This window comes from Acanthisitta chloris, unplaced genomic scaffold, assembly GCF_000695815.1.
Source record: "Acanthisitta chloris isolate BGI_N310 unplaced genomic scaffold, ASM69581v1 scaffold35936, whole genome shotgun sequence".
NCBI lineage: Eukaryota > Metazoa > Chordata > Aves > Passeriformes > Acanthisittidae > Acanthisitta > Acanthisitta chloris.
In genome coordinates, this window is record NW_008678211.1 from 1 (window position 1) to 23,998 (window position 23,998).

The 23,998-nt window shown below is 38.2% G+C and overlaps 1 protein-coding gene across 2 annotated transcripts; it reads right to left on the minus strand.

Moving 5' to 3' along the window:
- Nucleotides 1-2,878: 2,878 nt before the first annotated feature.
- Nucleotides 2,879-23,427, minus strand: WTAP (Wilms tumor 1 associated protein). Of its 2 annotated transcripts, XM_009076784.1 has the most exons (7): nt 23,395-23,427; nt 23,256-23,311; nt 16,557-16,615; nt 14,727-14,854; nt 10,812-10,990; nt 5,925-6,079; nt 2,879-4,103 (listed from the first exon to the last, which is right to left on the minus strand). In XM_009076784.1, the coding sequence occupies exons 1-7, from the start codon at nt 23,422-23,424 to the stop codon at nt 3,520-3,522; spliced, it is 1,191 nt and encodes a 396-aa protein (XP_009075032.1). In that variant the 5' UTR covers nt 23,425-23,427; the 3' UTR covers nt 2,879-3,519. The 2 variants fall into 2 exon arrangements, with proteins under 2 accessions (XP_009075032.1, XP_009075033.1); XM_009076785.1 differs by lacking the exons at nt 2,879-4,103; nt 5,925-6,079 and adding an exon at nt 9,446-10,600 and having other exon boundaries at nt 23,395-23,424.
- Nucleotides 23,428-23,998: the final 571 nt, after the last annotated feature.

Below are 23,998 nucleotides of genomic sequence, written 5' to 3' on the forward strand. Positions count from 1 at the left end.
CTGCGGGACCCGCACCGCCCACACCGCACCCACAGGGTCCCACACTAGCAGCACTAGGAACTGCTTTCTCACCTATTTTGTTAACGACTTGTGTTGGTTCACGCCTGTGCTTTTGCCCATTTTTTTTCTGTGCGCGTTTTGTTTCCCCGACCTCAGCTTTCCTCCCGGGAGCAATTCAGCATCTTTCAGTGCTCGTGAAAATCCGTCATTCAAGTACCTTAAGGCCATCAGCTAAAATAAGCATTATGGTTAGCGCCAGTGAATTCAAAGAGCCATTAAAAATTGGTTCTCTGGAGAGGTCGGTAAGGAGGTTAGATATTAGGAAAGTTTTCTCCTGTGAGGGTGGTGAGACACTGGAACAAGTTGCCCACGGAGGTAGTGGATGCCCCAACCCTGTGTTCAAAGCCAGGCTGAATGAAGCTTTGAGCAACCTGGTCTGGTGTGGAGGTGTCCCTGCCCATGGCAGAGGAGATTGGGACTAGATGACTCTAAGGTCCATTCCAGCCCCTAAAATTCTATGAGTCTATGATTTAAATGAACATACATTCTAAGATCTTACAGAGTCTACATTTACCAATTTATAACAAGTTACAAAAATTCAGTGGGGGTTAGGCCTGAACAATCTTGTTCAAAGCGAATCACCTGATCTTGCCAACCAGCAGGAAATCCCTCCGGAGACACACAGGGAATCCCGGGCAAGGCACAGCGCTGCAGTGCGTCCATTCCCCAGCTCCTGAGGCACCCGAGAAACCCAGTTAGTTTCTCCAATCACCCAGTACCAGGCACTCTCGTTGAAATCCGAGCAGTGAAAACAACTGCTTCAGCACTAGATGAAAGGTTAATTGTCCAAAATTTCCCACCTGAACGCTGAAAATACATACAGCAAGATTTAGGCACTATCTAATTTTAAAAAGGAGTATGTTGTATTTATTGATGATCAATAAAATATCATTGTTAAAATGAACCGACTATATTGATTATTAAGTGTCATAATACAAGCACTGACAGCCAGGCAAGAACATGAATATTACAGGCTTCAGTATTATACTGCAGTTCACTAATGTTTATAGCCAAGTGTTCCATGAAAGCAAGTCTCTCGTGGAAAATATGATGCATTTTATTATTAACTGGTGCAGTTGCTGGGTTGCTTTCAATTTTGGGGAAAAAGAGCCCCAAGAGACAAAGCACCCCTGCCTGCTTATTTAGAAGATACCCCGTAAGCAGAGGATGACAAGGAGAATGACTTACCTTGCCCTACCAATTATTTTTCAACAAGTTAAGCTAACTTCTAGTCTATGGGTATATTTTGTTTCTGATCTCAGGCTCTTTAGCTTTTTTTTTTTTACCATTTAAAAACCATGTACCACACACTCTTAAGAAAATTAATCTTTGCATGAGGTTCTAAGACACAAATGTCCTAAATAACCAACAGATTTAAGTAGCAAGCTGTTGCCACCTGAAAGTTATGCTCAATGACCAGATTTCCTCACACAGCTTTTTACCACCCATTTGATCAGATGAAGCCATTATAATAATGTTATAAGCATTTGAAGCTTCTTACCAGTATTATATTCTGCCATGTACAGGACCCAGGGTGTACACACACACAGTATGGATAAGCAAGCAATATGATACTACGATCAAACAAACCACCAGCAACTAAAGATCTAGATCACCATCAGAGATGGTGAAATTATTTTGGATTCCAGAAGCCATTACTGTTTCGTATAGACAGCTGTCACTTCCCCTTCATGCATTCAACTACCAACTGCTGTTTTTCAGGCAATGAGGGCCAAAACAACATTCAAAAAGCAGCCAGGTATCACCAATGGAATTTACACTTCACAGACAACTATTTGTTTTAAAACATTGATGTGAACCCTATGGAATTAAAATAGCAATGGTACATGAACTAGAATGTCTCTAACACAGACAACAACAGAAGGTAGCACTTGAATTACATCCCTTTGTCTCTGACAATACTAATGCAGATGATATTTTTCATATGCCACTGAGAAATGTGACCACAGAACCCCTTCTATAATCTAGAAATGTACTGGAACTGTAAATCCCAACAGATGCAAATATGCCCTAGAACTTTGGAGAAACACTGATTTCAAACAAGTCTGTTTCCAAGTGAATTGCAAAGCAATGAGCTCTTTCCTATTATCTTAGTGCCCTCATATGCAGTAACTTTATTAGTCATCTGGTAATTACAAGATACACTGGCAGGAAAACATTGAAACTGGACTTAAGTCTACCCTAAAATACCCTGCTAAGTACTTTTGTCTTACCTTTGAACACTGTCTAAAAGCCAATGCTTTTTCATGTCCTTTCACTTACTATCATTGCTCAACCAGTAGACAGAAAATAACTACCAGAAACACAGGTTCTGAGCAAGTCATAGCTCACTGCTACTGGACAAAAGAAGTATGCTTAACGGCAATTCATCCTCTGCACCTGTTGATCAGTTTCCCCAAGAAGACATTTCAAACCAACGCAAGTTATATCTGGTTTAAAAGGCTGAATTACTAACTCCTTCGTTTTTTGTAGTTTAATTTGTATATTTACCTCTTAGATACTTCTAGCCTTTGCTTGGTTTTTTTTCTTATTAAAACCAGGTTCCAACTGTTAGGTTTACTTTTATTAACTTTCTCCTTCTCCTCCCCCCCTTATATGCCAATAAGAACAAAACCTGCAGAACAAGCTCTATCAGGCTGTCCTGAAATTAGTCCTCGCATACCCCTGTAACTTCTGTATTTGGCACAGGCCGTATCAGATAGGACTGACACAGAAACAAATCCAGTTCAAAAAGCAAGTACTCTAAATGCACCACATACAAATGAGCCATGTAAGCCAATGCAGAACAATGAGGAAATTACATTATTAAAAGTTTTTATTTAGGTTTGGTCAGTACAGGTAAGATAATATTGGAGTCACAGAGCAATATGCATAAACAGGATACAACAGTTCTTAAAAACTGAGTAACTATGCACACAATCCATAAACATTCGGTCACCTAAGGAGAAAATGCACAGATGTATGGTGGGAAAAACTGTAATTAACACTGAAACTACTACAGGACTCCTTCAGCAAGTCCCTCTTTTTAGTGATAAAACTACTGTACTGGGCAAACTTGGCAGTCATAAACCCACAGCTATTATGACAAATCTTGAAGGTGGTGTAAGTATAACAGTATGAGTAAGAATGCCCTTACACAGCACAGGTTCTAGATATACACAGATTTGTACAGACATCATTTATGTTATACTTTATGGAAATAATTTCCATTTCAACTTCACATTAACTCATATAAAAATAACTTGAGCTACACAAACGTCCTTTTAGCAACATTCAACGTAATTAACTGTTAAAATTTCCAAAGTGGCAGAGGTATTGAAGCAAAAAGAAACCCACAAAAAGGCAAAATTGTGACAAGTATGCACTAATTTAAACGGCTCCTGGACAGTATCCTCTCCCAATTTCAATGACACTGTATAAAAATTTTGCAGAAAAATGTTACAAAACTGAACCCTGCACATTTACACTGGAGTCCAAACCATTCTGGACATGACGAGAACCCACAGTTCTGTTACCTTTCATGCTCACTGTTTTCTCCTCTTGAGGATCATGATTGGAGTCTGTGTCATTTGAGTGGTGAGTGAGAGAGTTTTCACTGCCAGTGGGAGAGTCTACACTTTCATACCCAGTACTGAGCTGGTTTATGTAGCTACCACTTCCTCTACCAGTTCTATCTTCAGAGTGGTTGGACAGCTTATTACCATTCCCTGGAGAAGCTGGGAAGTCATCTTCTGTGCCGCTACCCTCCCTATAAAATCCAGGCCCAGACGTCCGCTGGTGGGAGGAGCTCCCATTGCTTGGTCCGTTTGCCAGGCGGCTGCAGTCTTTACCCACAGCCTCTCCCTGGTCTGTAGGCTCAGAAGATGGAGTCCTGCTGGTACCTGGGTTGGAGGCCTGGGACTGCTGCTGCTGGTACTGTGCCAACTGCTGACGAGTCTCCTTCAACTGCTGCTGAAGAACTAGAATGGTACTCTGCATACCCTCTACCTCCTCATCAAGCTGGATGATGAAGTCATTCAACTCTATGTAAAGAAAACACATTTGTTGCAAACACTTAATAGCCCATATATATAGCTTGAATCTCAGACAAGAAATTAAAATCCCGTAACTCAACGTTTCATGCTGAAGTTTTTCAGAATGTGTTTCAGCCATCAGGTATGCACTGGTTTGGATACTCTGCCTCTGAAGGAGAAAATGCTCAATTCTTGTACCTACCTACTTTTTATGCTGCTACTCAAAATATGTGAGAAAAAAATAATTTCTATGCAAGAAAGGAAGATATTTGGAAAAGCACTCAATTCCAGTGAGGAATATTTTGCACGTAGATCCCAGTGCATCTACCTTTAAAACCTTAGCAGGAATACTGTATAAATGACCATGAACCACATCTGTATATAACAGATCTGAGTAACTGCAAAAGTCTATTCAGTAACCAAAAAGAGTTTTAGTCATTTTGCAAGGAAGTTTCAGCTGTTACTGTTTCTAATCCTTTAATCCTTCATAACAAGACACAAAAAGACTTTTGCACCAACAAGACCGTTAACTATTTCCACTGGGTGTTTTAATATTTATGTACCAAGAAAAATGATTTATAATTAGGGCTGCATTTTGGAGCAAAAATTATGACCTGAAAACAGCAAAAGAAACACTGACTTCCTTAGTCTTCAAGACCTTACTTTTCAATTCAACTGCGCCACTGATATAACAGAGCAAATAAAGTGTAAACTCTTTAACACCGTATAAAATAATAAAATTTAAGCGTTCTTGCTGCTATGGAAAACAATCATTAGGAAAACTTACTGCAGTATTATCATTGCCTTTATTCATATGGGGAAGAAAAGAACACATCTCAGTTCCAGAACTAGCTTTACTGCACTTATGAGCAGAAATCTTTTAAGAAAGTCTACACTTGCTTCAATTATGTACTTAATAAATTTCACTGAAGTACATTACCAAAATAGTAGTTAAGAAGCAAAAGGGTAACTACTCCAACAACATGAGGTAAACAATTCTTTCTATACTGACAAGGATTCTAGTTATTTTATACTGCTACTTTCTCAAAAGTTCCTATGATCAGGACAGAGATCTATCCTTAAAAATACAGGGTATGTTTGACCTAGTACCAAATCAAGTCTGTGCTATCTATCTTACAGCCTTCAGAAGTAAACCAAGAGATATTCGGGTTTATGTGATGTCTAAATTTTATATAACCTACTCTAACATTCTATTAAAACACACTGATCCTATGCAGAACTCTTCAGCTCAAGACTTTTAAACTTGCATTTTCCCCTCCATGTAAATTATTCAAGAGGTCAGAGTTTACAGGCAATTTCAATTTAGGTTTATAATGCTGCAAAATTTGGACTGCAAACACAAGGATGAGATTTTCATTCATCTCAGTTACCCACGGGGGGGATCTTTTTCATATTCTTAGACATTATTAGGAAGTTGCTGACTTTTTTTAAGAATAAACTCAAAACGAGCCAGAATTAACAATATTCTGCCCTCAGTGCATGCCCAGGCTTCATGTAATGTTAACAGTTTTCATTTTGCCAATTCACCAGTAACATGTGCAGTCTAAGCATTCCCTATTAAATAGAACAGCCTACAGTACAAAATCTCTATCTCAAATGCTGCATTATTAGAGATGAAAATCCCACCAGCTCCCCAAAGTTAAGGACTGTTTGTTTAAATTAAGACTACCAGTGAAGACTTAAAATGGTTGTATTTTACTTGGTATTGCCTTTTCATTCTGGCAAAGATGTTTTTACATTGTGTATATCATTGGGAAATTCCTAGCAGAAGTGCAAGGCAACTGCCATTTTCTTAAAAAAAACCCTTACCATCCTGACTGCTTTTAAGTTCCTCACTATATTTCTTCTGTAAAGCCAACTCTGCCTCAAGTTGTGCAATACGTCCTTGGGACAGCTGCCTTCCAAGCTCTTGATTCTCCTGGATAAGCATTCGACACTTCGCCATTAACTTTTTGCCTGTTTGGCTGCAAAGGAAAGAGCCATCTATCACAAAATGAAGAGAAAACCTTCAGTAATCTTCCTCAATCACAAGTACAGACAAAAAGGAGATGCAATTTCTGCATGTCACAATTCAAGGAACATTATGCCTCAACATAATTGTCATAGCAGAAAGTCTCCCTATAGTTACCACGTGCTGTTCCATCGCCAGTTGATCTTCTGTCGCTGTCCCATAAAGTGGAAGGCAAGTTTTATTACTGCAAATATGAATAAGCATATTGTTCTTTTTTTGATACCAACATCTGGATTATAGGTATGCACAATCTTGAGTGTGCTCATTCTCAATGGAGTTAGATATTTGATTAAAGATGTGCTTTGCAGCTCAAAAGATCAAGTACTGCATAAAAGCTACACAAGTGAATTATAAGCAAAAACCTTCCCCATTTATTGCACTTGTAAAATTTAATAATTAAGTTGCTTGGGGGAAAATAATAAATCCCATGTTTATTTTTCATAGTGACATCCTTTTTTCTCTGAGAGGCTTAAACATTCTTTTGAATGCTGTTAAAGTACCCCTGTATAAAATATTCAATGCCTATTTTTCAACTCTGTATGTTGACAGTCACGTGCACAGTCTGTTTCATGATTTCTATAGTCAGCTTTACTTAATTACATCTTGTATGGTGAGGAGGAATGAACGTAGTTAAATACTGGCAGGAAATTAAGGAAGGAATATATTATTTATCTACTTCCTTTAGAATGACATCTCAGATCATAAGTAATGATCATTAGGATGTTCAGTTTCTGCAAGAAAAGTGAAACAAGCCGGGAAAACTATTTTGAGCTGACGGCATTTTCTTTCCTAAACTGGTAATATTACACATCTTTAATCTTCATGATAAAAATTGCACTGTAAAGCATTATAGGAAGTAGTATGCAAATTAATATATAGGCAACACAGCTGACTCCATAGAAGAGAAAAATTCAAGTCCTTTAGGACTCTCAGTCTGCCAAAGTCAGGAGAGCATGCTCAAACAGTTCTGCTTTTAATGGGCTCAGCACCACAATGAAGCTGTCCCGTGTTCTATAGAAGTGTAAGCTCTGCCAAAAAAACAATTTAATGGCAAGACTTGCATTACTTTTCAAGACCAAAAAGGTAATTTAGTGTTTTGTTTGTTTGCTTTTAAACAAGTAACAAATATTGAAAAAATCTGAGGATTTAAAAAGTAGAATAGGAAATTTCTGCTACAACCACAGCCACGGTTCTCTCCTGCAACCAAAACACCCAGCCAAAAGAATTTAAAATAATAATAAGTTCCTTATCAACTACCTTTTGAGCATTCAAGCCTTAGACAACTTTTAAGCTCTGGCAACTCTGCCCCATTTTACGCTTTCCGACTGACTTTCCCAAATCTTTCAGATGGGCTGCTCCAGAAGGAATCTGGCTGTGTAAGGTCCTGGAGGCCTGAAACTCTGCTAAAGGCAGCAACCTGTTTTCTTTCTTGATGTGATGTCCAATGCCAGGTCCTTGAAGTTTAAATTGTGCTGACCTAATACAGTCCAAGTCGCACACTTAAGATGCAAGTTTCCTTAGAGATGTTCACTCTGTGTAAAGCAGGACCACTTTAGAGATAACCAATGTGACAGATCCCAAAAGTTATTAGGCAGACATGCAATGAATTTTAGCCATTTGCAAATTCCTGTTACTGTATTCATCATCACTACAAGTATGAAAAAGTTTACAATGATTAAGTCATTTAATGCTTTTCTCTTCACAAACCCATGTCAACTGTAGAATTAGCAAGTACCAGTTACCTTGGAATTGGGACAATTTTAGAATCCCATTAATTTCTTCACATTAATTCCTGCCAAAATGCAAAATATTTATTACCTGTATATAAATTTGCATAGTTACCTATAATGCTATTTCTTCGCATCAAAATTTTTCCAGATGTTCTGAACTAGTAGAGCACCAAGTAACCTCCCCTTGCAATTTACAAAAAAGACAACACATTCAAGAACATAAAATCCAGTCACTATTAAAATAACTCCTATCAGCTGTAAAACTGAATTCAGCATTGTTTTCACAAATCCTCTTGAACATACATGCAACAAAACCTGTAAGAATATAAGTGGTTAAATTTCAGAAGACTCGTGTTTGTTGTGCTGGGATTATTGCAAATAACATTTCTACTAACTTTTATTCCAAGTGTATGCTCTGCTTAATGGTGGTTGGAACGGCTTAGCTGAGCCATGCCTTTGGTTACATGCCCTTTTATTTCCCCCTCCAGATATCAGCACTGATTATGCTGCACAGACTTATCTGTGGTTAAGGTCCAGAACCAACTCTGCTTAGAGCTGCAGTTAGCATGTTGCTCTAGGAATATCCGTTTGGGATCTGAGTAGGACCATCACCTCTTTCAAAAATTAGGTCATGCCATGAAATAAGTCATTGCATATAAGGATGGGCAATTAAAGCAACTAAGAAGGGGAGCAAGATGCAAAGAAAATTTAAAAAACTATTTATAAATATTTTATGAGTCATCATTTCTTTACCTTTCCAGAAAGAAAAGTCAGTGAAATCTTAACCACGTTAATGAAGACAGCCTCAATTATTTACCAGGAAGTAACTCCAGTTTTCTATATTCCAGCTACTGCATGTATGAATTATGCACATTCACACCACTGACTTAAAACTGTATGATGCGTATCAGGGTATGTCGTAGCTACAGAAGTAACATTTTCTTCTGATACTTTTGTTTGAAAGAAAGTGCCAAGTGACTTCTCTCCTCAGCTGTACACACACATTTAGAGCCTGAGGATGTGGTATTAACAACCAACCTGTATCTAAATGGACTCAATGATGTTCTGAACTCCCAGTTAAACAAGCAATCTGCATGGCATGCCTCTTTCCACACATCACAGTGAGCTTTACAAAAGGCTTAGCAACACATTAACAATTCAATTAATGTAAGTCTTACCTCTGTTTTGATGCTAGATCATTAAAATCTTAGATACTGCTATAGCAAAACCATTCCAGATGTATCACTTTTAAAAAGGTAAAGTTTTTCTGTAGACTTTTCTTTTGCTGTTAAGTCATTACTCATGCAAAAAATAATAAACCTGCATAAGTATACTACCCTTTGGTCCCATATAAATCATCTGAAGCACAAACAGTTAAGATACTTCCGAGTCAAAATTATGTAATAGTGTCTTAATAAAACTCATCAAAACAGAATACATCACCTTCTGTGACAGCTGAAGATCTTTTTTTTACTTTAAAACTGAATTCTCTAGGATCAGACTGGGCCATAAAATGTCGCCCAACTGTTTTGAAAAATCAAAACCTCAGATTACTAAATAGAAATCTATTTGCTAAGGAAAAAACAAACACACAAATGCTACACCAAATCTACATTTTACTTTACACACCTCAGACACGCACTCCCAACTGCCCCAGATCGTTACTCTTACAAGTAACTTGGGACAACAGAACAGAGGTATCAATAGAGTAGCAAAGACTCCTTCACTGATTCCACCAGGAAAACGCATGCATTTAAGGCTTTTTTTGGTTTGTTAAAATACTGACTTTGTTTTCAGAGAACGAGACAATGCAGAAATAACAACCTGTTCAATTCTCGTTCATCCCAGGAATTTCACAATACAACAGTATAATCAGTAGTGTTCCTTGAACTATATATTACAACTATTTCAAGGCACATTTTATATAGAAGCGCAATACAAAAAAAAAAACAGGTGCACAAAGGAATAAAAACACCCCACCAACACTGAAGACAGTTGCCATTGTGTGCCTTCTGTATTGAGCATCTGAGATCAGTTCTTAGTATAGAAGATGGAAAAATTCTCGTCTGCATGAAAACATGCAGTGAAATACTTATCACAACCAGTTTTTCTTATACATGCTAGTTGTGATCAAATAAATATTGCTTCCAACAATTTTTAACCTGCAGTTAGATAGAGTGTACATTTTCGTACAGTTCTAATTTTGAGGCGACCACAGTATTACCAACCATCCAGAAACAGTTCGTTATTTAGCAACATTGACTTAAGGCTCCGTCAAGTGCTAGAGAGCCCAAAGGCTAAACAGTCAAATGTGTACACTACCACTGTTGTGATAGCAAATAGCACTCTCGTGGCTATTCAAAACTGGTTAGCGAGTAAACTCTTTAATGCAAAATTCACCTCATCGAGTTCTGACCCAGCAGTTCAGTGAACAAGCAGGAAGTCCACAGTCTTATTGGCAAAACTGACTTACAGTGTCTCTAAGTCACTAGGCTCAAGGTTAAGAGCGAAGCATATTCCACTTCTACATTTTACGGGAATTTTACATGTTCAATTCATGATTTATAAACTCTAGGTTCTCTCTCCTCCAAACTGTCTGTAGACACAGTGTGCCACAGACTTAAGACTTCTGTTTCTCCCTCTATTTTCTTCAAATAGAACAATTTTGCAAATGTCTACGTGTTCTAGAAAAGATTTTTTCGAAGATGGCCATTTCTTCAGAATAGTCCGACGCTGTCAGGCCTCTGAAGCAAAGGGGGAGAAAAAAGCTGAAACACAAGGTTCATCTGGTAAGTTTTACATTAAGCATTACAAGCTGGACAGTATAAGAATGTGGCTTTTGCCTCAAAACGTCTGAGTCTTGGTGTGGAAACGAGTACTTGGCTGTCCCACCATAGCATTCTCGTAGTGGGACTGTCAGGGAAGTCTTGACTGGGGAGTATTTGTTTTGTTTACCTATCAGGCGTAAATTTCCAGGCACTCAGTTCATTTTGGGCTTGTTCCAGTTTGTCTTTAGTCTGTTCCAGTTCACCTTTCATTTTTAGGAAAAACAAGTTGATGGCTGGGTCCACCATTGTTGATCGCAGTTGGGCAACGCTAGGCTGCTGGACTTGCTTGAGGTACTGAATCTGATTCTGAATAAGTAAGAAAGAAAAGTGTGTTATTCCTACAATATTGAATAAAAATGCAACACATTTAGATACAGTTACTCGAAAGAAACTACCAAGGAAGCCTTCTTTCAACACTGACCTGAAAAATGCAGGATAAAAGCCACTTTCGCCCACCTTGCACTCTACCAATGTGCAAGTTCACCCAATCTCCCATTCCACCACCTTCCAAGGTGGATTCACCCCTTGCCACACCTCAGATTATTTTCTGTGTATCAGTTTACATTTGTCAAAGCAAAATTTAGAGCACTAGAATGCTTCCTTTCTTTTATGTCTGTTGCACTCTTTTGGGGAACAAAGAACACATGGAAATAATTATCTGCTTAAAACAGACAGTGAATTTCCATTCAAGTTCAGTGAAAGTTACTAAGAAACATTACACCCAAATTGACACAAAATATTTCTCAGCAAATAAAAAGTCATTTACAAACTTCTAAGGTTTTTTGAAAATGTAATACTGCAGTTGCATGCAAGATTGCATTATTTTTCAACAAAATAATTTCTAAACACTAACAGCAAATAAACACACTTTGGTTGAAATTCATTCTCCTGCAATAACCACAACCCAAAAGACACACAATTTGATACTTAGAACACAGGAGACTTAAGTGGTCAAAATTTCAGAAGTAGGAACTGTGAAATGTTTTCTTTTAAATACAATATTTATTAGTCAAAACTTGTACGTGTTTAAATAGGATTAACTTGTTTACAAAGTTTCTTAAATTTTAATCCCATCACAACAGACTTATCTTAAAATGTACTAAATAGTACATGTTTAGAATGTAGCTAATCACCAATATCACATCAGCCAACACAGTGTTCAATTTATTATGCTCCCTGTATCATGCACATTTCTTAATCAGCAAGAAGTGAACAAAACTGCATGGTGTTAAAAAACATTAACTGCAAGTCAGGTGGTTTGCCTCCTGCTGCACAACATGTTGCTCACTGAATAAATAGCTGTTTATTATTGATCTATCTTTTCTATCCACTCAACTTCCTAATTCTTCCACCACTGAAGTATTTCAACAACCTGTCAAATCTTTGTGAGGGAGGGTGCTAGCAGAAGGTGAAACAGCTACACATACAGACGCTTCACTGGAAATATATTCCAGAATACAATTATGCTACAGCAACAGTGTTCCAAATCTGTTCTTAAAACAGGCACCACTGAGAGGTGGGGGAAAAAGGCCATGCTCTTGTCTTACCCAGGCCCATGGCCCTCCCTCTTGCACTGCCAGCCTAAGAACTGTAACATGCCTCGGGCCAACAGCACACAGAATTGCTGCCACTGCTCCTCACTCATGCCAGAAATGCAGAACACTCAGGACCCAGCTGATGCTGTCCAACCTCAGTCATCTGACAATCTCCCTGGGGTCTCTAGCTCACCCTCCTAGGACCAGCAGATGGCACTTGCATGGGTTCCACCTCAACCGTCATTCCTAAAACAGTCCTCTAGAAACAATTTACTTAAGCTGAACTTAAAATACCTCCAGTTTTTCCCACTCAAATTTTCATCCCTCCACAAGTGCTTTCTCCAGTTCTAACTGGCTGCTGTAACTCCAGAGTTCCCACCTGTCAGGCTTTTCATTCATGGAGACCTAGCAACCTCCTCCTAGTATGACCTGTTCCCAAAGCAAGCCCATGCCCCTTCACTCTTTTGCCTATATCTTGACTCCATCTGTCTCCCTGCTTAGCCAGTCCAAACCTCACATTCTTGCTCCCTCTAAGCACTTTCTGGTACAAGTGTCCTCCCACTGATATTCCAGGTGGTAAGGGGTGGGGAACAGGAGAATCTGCCCACAGTTAGGACCAACTTCATACAGGACTATTCCTGTACGATTCCTGTATTCAGCTCATGTCCAATACCAAATCCCAAGGGATGCCCACTCTTAACACCTAAAATGCCTACTGACTATTCATATTCCCAAACATCAAAACACACACTACCTGGTATTTTTCAAAACCTAGCAGATGGACAAGAAGAGATAATTTTCACAAACAGAATAAAAACCTTGACATCAGCTTTCTCTCTATTCTAACCCAAGGCAGGAGAACACAGAAAGCAGTCTATTCAGAGGACATCAAGTCAGGTCGTGCAGGGTTTTGTTTGCATGCATCTTTTTTTTTTTTTTTTTTTCACAGACTGACAGTAACACTTTCAATCCCTCTGGTTCTCACATATTCTTGGAAACAGTTGTATCCTTTCAGCTGATAGCCACGAAAAACGGACACTGATATGAGGAATTTAGCAAAACAGAACACAGGCGCTTAACAAAAAAATGTGAATTAAGTAAAACCATGCAAGCTTTCTATAGGGAAGGAGGAGGTGGGGAGAAAGTCAGACTGACAGTAACACTTTCAATCCCTCTGGTTCTCACATATTCTTGGAAACAGTTGTATCCTTTCAGCTGATAGCCACGAAAAACGGACACTGATATGAGGAATTTAGCAAAACAGAACACAGGCGCTTAACAAAAAAATGTGAATTAAGTAAAACCATGCAAGCTTTCTATAGGGAAGGAGGAGGTGGGGAGAAAGTGTATAACTACAAAGAAAAAAGCCACAACAGAGTTGTAACCTAAACCACAAAAGTAAGGACTATCTAGGTACTGCAGTCCAACTGCACCCATATGAAGTTCCACTCATTGTTATCTGGTCCATGGCAAATATATTTGAGCAGCAAATACTTCCAAACACCTATCCACTTTTTGATCTGCAGCAGCTGTGCCTGGGAAGGCATTAAGGCCTTTCCCTGAAGTAGTAACTTTATCAACACCTCTTGTGATTCTGGGATTTTTTGCCACCTCAGAGTAAGCTTTATAACCCCTTTTCTTCCTATTCGTAACAGTACTTATTAGGAACTAAAGCCATCTGATGGTCTTAAGAGCAGTGAAAATATGGTGTACAGAGTTAGGTGTCAGACTACTACACCTGACAGCTCTGAAAACCTTCAGAAAATAAAAAAGGAAGACTAAAAAAACACAGATGAAAGCTACAATACTAGTTACTGCTTTGCACAGAGCTTGTATTTTTCAAGGAGAAGCTTTTAAGAGTATATTACAGAAACTAGCAGTAAGAAATTTTTTACAGTCTTCTGTCAGGGACTGCCAAATTAAAGCAGGCGAAAATTATGTTAAGAGAGTAATCCAAAACCAGATCAAAATAAGGTAATTTCAGAAACCAAAACTAAACAAACAAACAAAGTCACAGAAAGTGCATGGAAATAAAGGGGAGAGAAATGAATATTAAAAAAATAGATTCAGTACAGACATGAGAAACTAAGAAGCAAGTCTACCACTTTGCAAAAGAACTTCCTCTGAAAAAGTCAAGTCGCTCTTTCACATACCTAGCCAAACAGATACAGAGGCTTACAAATACCTTGTTATCCAAACCCAATGTCAGTATCAGTCTAAAAATCTCCTAAATGTGAACTGAAGTAAACTTAATCTGATCCTGGTTCTGAAGTAGAAGTCCTTCCAATCACAACTGCTGATGAAAATGAACTGAAGTAACAAGTATTTAAAAAACTCCAAACTTTAAGAAGTGATCTTTACTAATTCAGTGAAAGCTTAAGTGCCCTGACATGTCTTTAGAAAATGTGATGCAGAAGACAGACAAAACACATAGCACATGGGTATTGGCTCAACAGCTGATGCTCCTGTAACAGTGTGAACACACTTATCCTTTATAAAATACTTACAGTACACTCTTGCATCTCCTGTTCCTTAGTTGCCAGCCTCATCACCAGAATATTTTCTCTTCGGGCAGACTCTTGCTGTTGCTGTTTCAGCTTCTCTTCAGATTCTCTCAACCCCGTCACATCATTGGCTAATGCAAGCAACGACACAAAAACCACATTTTATGCATCCTCTCATGAGGAATTTTTGAAGACAGCTAAAAGAATCTAAAACCCAAATTCATAAGCAGAAATCAGAAATAAGCATGACGTAAAAAGCGTAACTATAACAAGCGTAAATAAAAAAATCAAAATATCATTATTAGAAAAGCTTGACAACAGGTGGTATTGAACAACTTCCTGATGCCTCCTTAAGACTTACTAAAATTTTGATGTTTCCATGTTTATATAGTAAATACCTTTTAAACTGCTTGCTTAACCACCTACTATTACAACTTGCAGTCTGAAACTTGGGGAGCTGGAACTGTCCTGGTATGTGTAAGAATGCTGAGGCCAGGGTGGGGGAGGAGGGAGGTCTATACTCCGGCACAAAGCAATTCGCAGTCTGTAAACAGTGCTGTTTGTGGTCAGTCCTCAAACTGGTCTCTCCAGGAGCAAACGGTAAGACACTCAAGAACTTAGAGAATGGTAGTTCAGTCACAACTAAATTCTTCTGATCCGTGAACTTTTATATAAAAATGTATATACTAAATGAGAGATAATGCAGAACATTTCCAAACTACTCAAACAAGAACACATGCAAGCGAACTGTAACATTCACTGTGCTACTTGTGATGAATAAAACGTTGGAACAATTAAAATTTTTACTTTTTCTAATTACTTGAGAATGATCAGCTGTAAACTTAAAATAAGAACATCACAAGCTGCTTCAGGACAATCATTTCTAAATGACCCTTTGCACGTAATTCAGTAACACTGATTACCACAGCCTGCATTGTTTCCAAAATAAAGAAACTGGGAATGCTGAAACGACTTCTTTATCTATGTTAGGACAGTTTGAGATATGAATGAAATGAACTGCTTCCATTTGCTGTTTTAGTCTCTCCAAAACTTAAAACATTATAGGATGGCAGTAGAAGAGGAATGTAATCACAACGAGAGAACATCCATTTGGACTGACAAAAAATACCCTTCAAACTCAGTGGTATTATACCTTTAAGTGTTTAGACTGAGAAGATGAGAAACAAGAAACACAGCATCTCTAGCTGCTAACAATTTTTCGAAGCAACTTAGGATTCAGTCACTTCCAGAATGTACTCATATTTTCTCATTTCAGAATATGATGTTTTTCCCATATTCCCTTTTGAAAGATCAAGTTCTAATGGCCATGTAAAAATGACCATCAAATTTGCCTAATCAGACCAAACATTACTTGGGGGCTCGTTTTATGCATTTACGTTTAAAAACAACTCCCCCTCCCAGTCCTACAATCCTGTAAACCTACCAAAGGAACAAACATTCATGGAATACTTTGGTAAATCACATTTCCTTCCTAATGGTAAAAGCCTGAAAATACACCTATTTATAGTGTTATGCATGAAGCTTTCCCCCTCTCCCCCCAGCAATCTGGGGCCTACAGATGCAAAAATAAGCTTTTTAGATGCTGTGATAGATTTGCAAAGGAAAACAAATGGATGAGGAAGCTGAGAGAGACTGAAAACTTACAGCAGAAAAAAATGGGCCTTTTTTTCTGACAAATCACGGACATAACCTATTATCTCGTATTTCTAGCACTTTTGGAAAGCACAGACATTACTTGACCACTCTGCTTTATACAAGCATTCAGATAACTTCTACCATAACTTGTACCATTTTGAAACTTGGCTAACTTACAATTAAGGTCTGTGTACTTGCCCTCCAGAGCTTGCACGTATGCTTCATACTGCTTCCACCTATTGCAAATAAAAAGAGAAAAGAATGTTCTGAAGCTCAGTTTATTAAATCAAGGCATCTCATTCCTAAGCTTTCAGCATTCATATATCACAAAACATCAGGAGGGAATTGCACAATTGCATGAAAGACAATTCCAGCTTTAAAAGAAAGGGCTTTTAATCATGGAAGTAGTTAAATCCACTTTGCATCTCAAAGGAATAAAAAGGTAGCTGTGCATTACAACACTTAAAACTGACATCTTAAAAATTACTAGTATTTTGGACAAACACTGAAATCAAACACTAATTACTTTGTTATCTTTGTACAACACCCAATATACATCTTATTCTCATGGCACAACAATTCAAACAAAATTCTGTAAGAGAAACACTAATACAAGTGCAACATTAAGTCTGTTACCAAGTGAACATGACAACAAGAAGTGTATTATGATACACTGGAAATGGCAGTGTAGGTTAAGTAGTTATATCAGCTCATTCAAGTCAAGACCATTCTCTGATTACACCCATCAACCAGAAGCCAAACAGTTTAATAACTCTTGGAAGGCATGTTACTGAGGCCATTCACCCACAGGCAGAAAACAGCACGCTTAAAACCAGGATTGCACTTGACACAAACCATCAAATCAGTAGCACATAAAGCCTACAGTGAAGTTTAGAATGAAATACCTTGTGAATAAGTTCACAGGGTGGTGTTTTATGTTTTGCTTGTAAAGAAGTGCTCTGCATCTAAGTACACGATCCTTATGATGGCACAATTCCACATCATGAAGCAAATTCACGTGAAGCAAATTCACTAATAGCTTACCACTATGGAAGCAGGTTTCTGTTCCCTACTCATAACTACCCTTTCTCCCTGACACCTGTTCTATACCAGACATCATAATTCGCTATGTTAACTCTCTAACCTACATCACTATCTCAGCTGAAACTCGAAATTCTAACTCTAGAAAATTTTGGGACATTTAGTAAATTCAAACAGATCACTAAAGGGCCTAAAAAGCATCAGATTTGTAACAGCAAGTGAGATCACATCACTGGGAAAAGCAAAAAGAAATCCAAGAGCTCTTCCTTCAAGCAACACAATTCTTCATCTCTTCAGCTGAACATGAAAACAGCATTAATTAACTCCCAAACTCTGTGAAAGAACAGCTGTACTCCTACTTAACCTTCAAACTTATCTCTGTGCCCTAAAAACTTGGTTAGAAACAAAAGTTTCACAATTTGACCACTAGAAGTTCTGTGTGTTAGTTAAGATTTCAATCCTCCAAAAGTAAAGCTAAAGTAGCTCTCTAAACCCAGAAAGAATGAACCTAATTTTTACATGGAATAATTACATGCAATAAAATAGCTAGTCTTCAAACATACAGGATTACTGTTCTAAGTGACACCTCACAGTCCCAAACCAATAACTCCGCCAAAATCATGACACACCCCCACTCTTATAACAGGAATGATATAAAGAGCAAGTTAAATGAGGACCTGAAACACAAGCCTTTGCTTCTGTTCCATTAAAGTGCTGCTATTGTGAACAACAAATTTGTTTCCATAGTATTTTCTCCTCCCCCAGCCTGCTGAAGAGGGGAGAGATAGAGCACCTGGGTGATCACCTGGTGTCCAGGCAAGGTCAAGGTCAACCCACCACACAAGTTTAGGAAGAATGAACAGAATAACCTTGTGACTGACAGTCAGAGAAAACTCAACAATCAAGCCATCAGTTTTAAAACCTACACTTTTTCTACCACAGTAGCTTTACTTTCACATGCATGCACTGTCAGTTCTGATACAACTACAGAAAATCTCAGAAGCAGTTTTCTAGCAATTGAGCCAGTTTTCACATCACTTCAGGCAATCCAGAAAGCTAGCAACAACAGACAAAAATCAGAAGCAGGCTTATTTTACACAACTAGATTTGAAAAGCAAACCCAAACAATCAAATATATTAAAAGCATTGAAATAAAGAGTGAAATAAGTTAAAGAACACTCACATTAATGTAGACCATTCTTATAAATAACTTCAGCTCAAGAAAATAAGCAAATATATTGTTAGGTCCTTACTGAAAAGGGACTGATTCCCTTTTAATCAAACTTGCAGTTACTGTTCATCTGATGTGCACTTATTTTTGTGGTGCTCTTCTTAATCCTGAGGACTAACCTCAAAATATTTACCAAACATATAAAGACAGTTTCTCGAGAACATTCCCAAAACCAAGTCAAAGAAAGAAAATCTTTGGTTTTCTTTTATATATATATACACACACACAATGCACTTAGACTAGCTTTTGGTATTTCAAATTATGACCCTGATGGATGACTTCCCACTTCACTGTCTACTAACTGACTCATAAGACCTTAAACACCTTTTATAATTTCTAAGTGTTGTCTTGTAGTGACTGTTCTTGTTTGGTGCCTTTAATAATCTATTTTCCTAAACACTGTCTTTCCAGCTTCTTTCACTATGATTGTTTTCCCTTGTTTATGGCAGTAGCACAGTACAATTCTGACCTTCGCAAAGCTGAAGTTACAAATTGTAGCTTCTGAAGTCACCAGTAATGAAAATAAAACCTAAAATAAGGACCTATGACAATGAAGCATTTAAAAAACCCCAAGATACTAAAGATCACTGACAGATTTTTCAGTGCTCCTGCTCTAAACACTTAACTCATCCTCCCTCTCCGGTTATTACATCTAGTGGTAGAGAAGACCAGATCATACTAGATGAAACAGGACAGGTATAAAACTCTCCATTCCTAGGCCTCAAATGACTACTTGAGTCTGTAGTCCCACTCTCTGAATGAACAACTGCCACAGAAAACCTGAGCAACACGAGGACATGTAATTCTGCTCCTACATTGTACAACTGCCTCTCCATGCACAACAGTTTTGCTTCTGTTATTTTTCCAGTAACAGACTCCCAGCTTCTAACACGCACTGCTGAGGTAAGCCAGCACTCCCACTACACAGATCTCACATGCTAGATCCTCTCAGAGAGATGGAAAGAGGTGACAAGGGCAGCAAGTTTGTGGAATGCTGCAATTATGCCTTTGTTCAGCAATGCCATCTAAGCCATGTCATATTGAAACCAGACAGCAGAAGCTGAGACTAACCTAGCAGTAGATGTAGGATCACCTAAAAATGCCAGCTACCACATACAGCTCTAGTACAATCCAAAGGTTCAGTGCTAAGAGTCAACAAAAAAGCCACAAAACCACCAACACACCTCAACCCTCCGCCCCAGAAAAAAAACTGCAAAAAAGCAAGTATGATCTGAAGGCATCATCAGGCCCTACTGCTATAAGGAAACTGTAAGAGAAAGTCAACTCACAGATGTCACTATGACTCAGAGTGGGCCTTTATTTCAGATCCAGCTAGAAATGAACAAAAACTGTATCCAGAAATATCGTAATCCTTTGCATAAACACATGCAACTTCCCCATAAGACACCAGAATACATTACATACCCATGATGTTATTAAAGTCTTCATACATATAGCATTTCTAAAAATTACATACTTCAAGCACTTTCCAGCTAGCTCACTTTACAGGCTCTGCTGTGAAAAGATTTTTGCCCCTAAATACACTATTAAGCTCATTAAAAGAAACATGCATAAAAAACTAGTCATGCTAAAACCAGAAACATTTCCTTCCGCTAACTGTCAGAATTGAAATTAGAGTATTACTACTGGTACATCTTTAACTACAAGAGGAAAACATTCCCCTCTGGGAAATTTCTTTGTCTTACTTGAAGATTATCTATCTCTTCCACATAGGTTTCATCTACACTTAACTACTACATTAGTTTGATTTCAGGGGGGTTTTTTTATAGACATAGGTAAAATCAACACTTACAGGGACATTAAAATCCAGTTTTTGGTTAAACTAAGAATCTGCATAGACAAAAATCTTCTTCAATTTGTTGGAACCTGCTGGCCAGACTTCAGGTCTGAAGCCTCTCTTCCCAAGATCCAAAAAAGAGACAGATTACATGTGTGGAGGACTAAGAGCTGCCTTGACATCCTCGTCCTATATTCTCCCCTCCAGTGCATCTGTAGGGGACTAAGGCAGCTCATCAGTGAACCTGGGTGGAAAAAAGAGATGAAGGCTAAAAGTCAGCTTCTCTTCTTCAATCAGTTTGGTTTCCACTCAATTTTGGCTTCCTGGTCTGTTTAGTAGTTTATGTCAGTAATCTGACAGCTAAATATTCACAATCTGAAGAGCTTCACTAAAGTATTGCTTGGAAAGGCACTCAAGACCACAGTTGTACACATAACTGGGAGGACAGTCCTGACTGATTTACATTCAGAGGGTCACTTAGGCTCACAAGAACTGGAAGGTAACTAAGCAGCATTATGTAGGTTACTTAATTGCCTTCATTCCCTAAAAATATTAAGCAGACTTTATAAGAGGTAACTTGAAGCCATGGAATCTTAAATACCACTTATTCCTGGAGCAGTCACTTTTATGCTGAACTTGGGGTTTGCCATAACTGGTAAGCACTTAGGGGGTAAGGTACACAGAGCATTGCCCTCAAGCCATTCCAAAACTGCCTGACTGGCTCCAAGTCCATTTCAGTTAAAGCACTGCATTTCCTCAAAACTGCTTGTGTAAACCGAGGTGCTTCAGTGTTTTACACACCAACCACTAGGCTAAATCATCAGGGCAATACTGAACAGATTTTTAGCTATAGCCCACAGAGTTGTTACCATGTTCCAGGCGCTCTCTCTCAGAAGCTCCTATATGATCAAGCTAAGTAACTACTGCATTAAAGAGGGGATGATGAAGATGAGACCACAGCAACAAGTCCAGAAATTCCCCAAAGGCCAGGCCTAAAGGGTTTTTGTAGATCCTGTTCATGTTTAGTCAACAAAAGTTAAAACGAGCAAACCTAAATTATGTACTTAATGGAAAAGAACAGTGAAATTGGCATTCATGGCACAGAAACTGACAAAGAATTAATCTTTTCTATATATGTATTTTATCACTGCAATTGTACAGCAATGATGATGCATTTCCTAAACGACCAAAAGGAGATGACATATGCCCTATCTTAAAACACATTTGCCTCACCAAAGTGTGGACAAAAGAAAATAAACATTCCAAATCTTAAGACAATCCAGCAGCCAACAAGCAGCAGAGACGTATAATAGTAACAATATTTTATTCCAACCTACAAATGAAGCCATCAGTTAGTGCAATCATTGCTAGCTTTATGTTACAGGTGAACTTATTACAAATCCATAATATGTATCCCATTCAAACAAACAGCATCCTTAGGACTGCTCAATGCAAAATGGACTCAGCAAAAATGGCAATTAAATTTCCACTTCTGGGTAAAATGAACAGTTATTCTCCTCCAATTCATCAAGTGCCTTTTTTGAGAGCAGAAGTTACTTCTTCTGCACACTAAGAAGATGACTCAATAGCAACATAGCTGTCATTAGCAAATTCCCTCCTGTCTCTTCATTACACAGTTTAGCTGCTGACACACTTGACCTCCTTGGGCATAATTCCATCACATCCTTATTTGAGTATATGCTGGAAATTCATCTCTTCTATGACAGCAACTAATCATGGCAAGTTACAGAAACTTATTACAACTGGAAGCCTTTTTTTGGCTTTGCACTATCAATCAGAAAGCAAGTGGAACAGAATCCACACTTTGGTACTTCCACGTGAATTTTATAGCTAAAGTAAATGCTTAACTTTACAGACTTAGGAGTACCCAGAGATCATCTTGAGTACAGAAACATCTATTAAAAGGATCACAAGGTCAAAACCATTTAACATCAAAGCAGCAATTTTTCCCTGCTGTTTAAATATATTATTCTTTACTACCCAAAGACAAGATAGTCGGAGGAAGCCAGAAACTAGCTCTAAACAGATGGAGCCAGACTATGTTTACACCCTGGAAAGAACTGCCACCCCACAGCAGCTGGCAGGATTGTCTACCCAGAAGAGAGAGCAGCTGATAACCATGTACAGTAAGGGTTGCACATGTATCCTCGTGTTTCTACGCAATTTAGTCTTTGTTCCATGAAACAGGAAAATTTACCTTAAGAGACCCTAATAATGCTAAGAACTTACCGTGTACAAAAAGCCAAGAGCTAAAGCTTGCCATAGTGCACACAAAAAGTACTCCAGCAGATAAACAGATGACCCACAGATGCTTAGCTTAGTTACCTCCTTGCTTAAAAATCAGGCAATTCAAGCATACAGAGACAAGTAACTTGGGTTGGTTTTTTTAAGCAGGTGGTCTGTGCAACAGGACTGACCATTACTGTTTCCAGGGTGACACTCAGTTTTCTAAAAGGTAAAAAAGATGGCCAGGCTCTTCCTTACACAAGTTCTAGGTGATGGAAACTTAACTTTAACATTTTACTGTTAATATCTGAATGTGCTGAGAATACAACCGCACGGACTGAGAAAACAAAATGTATTGTAGGAGAAAAAAAGGAGTTGACATTTTTCTGCTTAAAAATAACGTGCTACCAGCAAGGAATGTAAGCAGAAGAGATGCATCATGAAACTGATAAAATATTTTATCAGAACAAGAATGCCAAATAACAGGAGAGGAGTTTCATACACTTTGCATTAAAACTCCTCTAAAATGTTAGGATGAAAAGAATGCTTTTTACTTTACCTCAGGATGAGCTCATCTCTAGGTAAAACCTTAAAATCTGCTTCACTGAGGCGAACCTACGGAGGAAAAGGAAAAACACAACTTATCAAGCTGTCATGATTACCTCAGAGGGTAAAGTCACAAGTAATTCTAAACATACCTTCTTTGGGAGAGGTTCTTCATTCGTCATTGTTAGCTCTGAAGGGAGAGAAAAAAAAATAAACGAGTTTTAGTCAGTGTAACTCTAGTGTAAGTGACATACTGAACAAGTCAGAAGCTCGTACTTCTAGCCTTTATTGGTTCAATTTGCAATATTAACTACTGAAATACTGGGTCCACACGATGCAGAGCCAGAGTAGGAATCAATACTATGACAAGTTTGCTGCTGTAATCTAGATACGAAGTCAGATGCAGTTTTTCTAGAAGTTAGCTGGTTTCTATTTATGTCTAAAAAGCCAATTGGTAATCAATTCCCCGTTTTAACCGGGCAAAACCACACAGCTTTGTATCAAACTGACATTTCATATATGTCTACATCTATTTAACACTGTGTTTTACAAGATGAAGGATAATCAGGGCCTGAGGAAAGCAATTTATACTCCTACTTCAGTATCTCTTTGGAATAAAACAACCATTAGTGAACATTACCACTAATGTTTGAGTTATGCCAAAATAACATGTTCTTCCAAGTACTTATTCCCTTACTTTTAAGATCCTAACAGGCAGTATTAAACAGTTATTTTAAAACCCACGTGAATATTTTC

Coding starts and splice junctions, on each gene's coding strand:
- WTAP (XM_009076784.1), bottom strand. CDS start 23,424: ATGACGAATGAAGAACCTCTCCCAAAGAAG. Junction 23,312..23,394: donor AAGAACCTCTCCCAAAGAAG/GTATGTTTAGAA, acceptor TTTCCTCCGTAG/GTTCGCCTCAGTGAAGCAGA. Junction 10,991..14,726: donor AGGAGATGCAAGAGTGTACT/GTAAGTATTTTA, acceptor TTACTTATTCAG/AATCAGATTCAGTACCTCAA.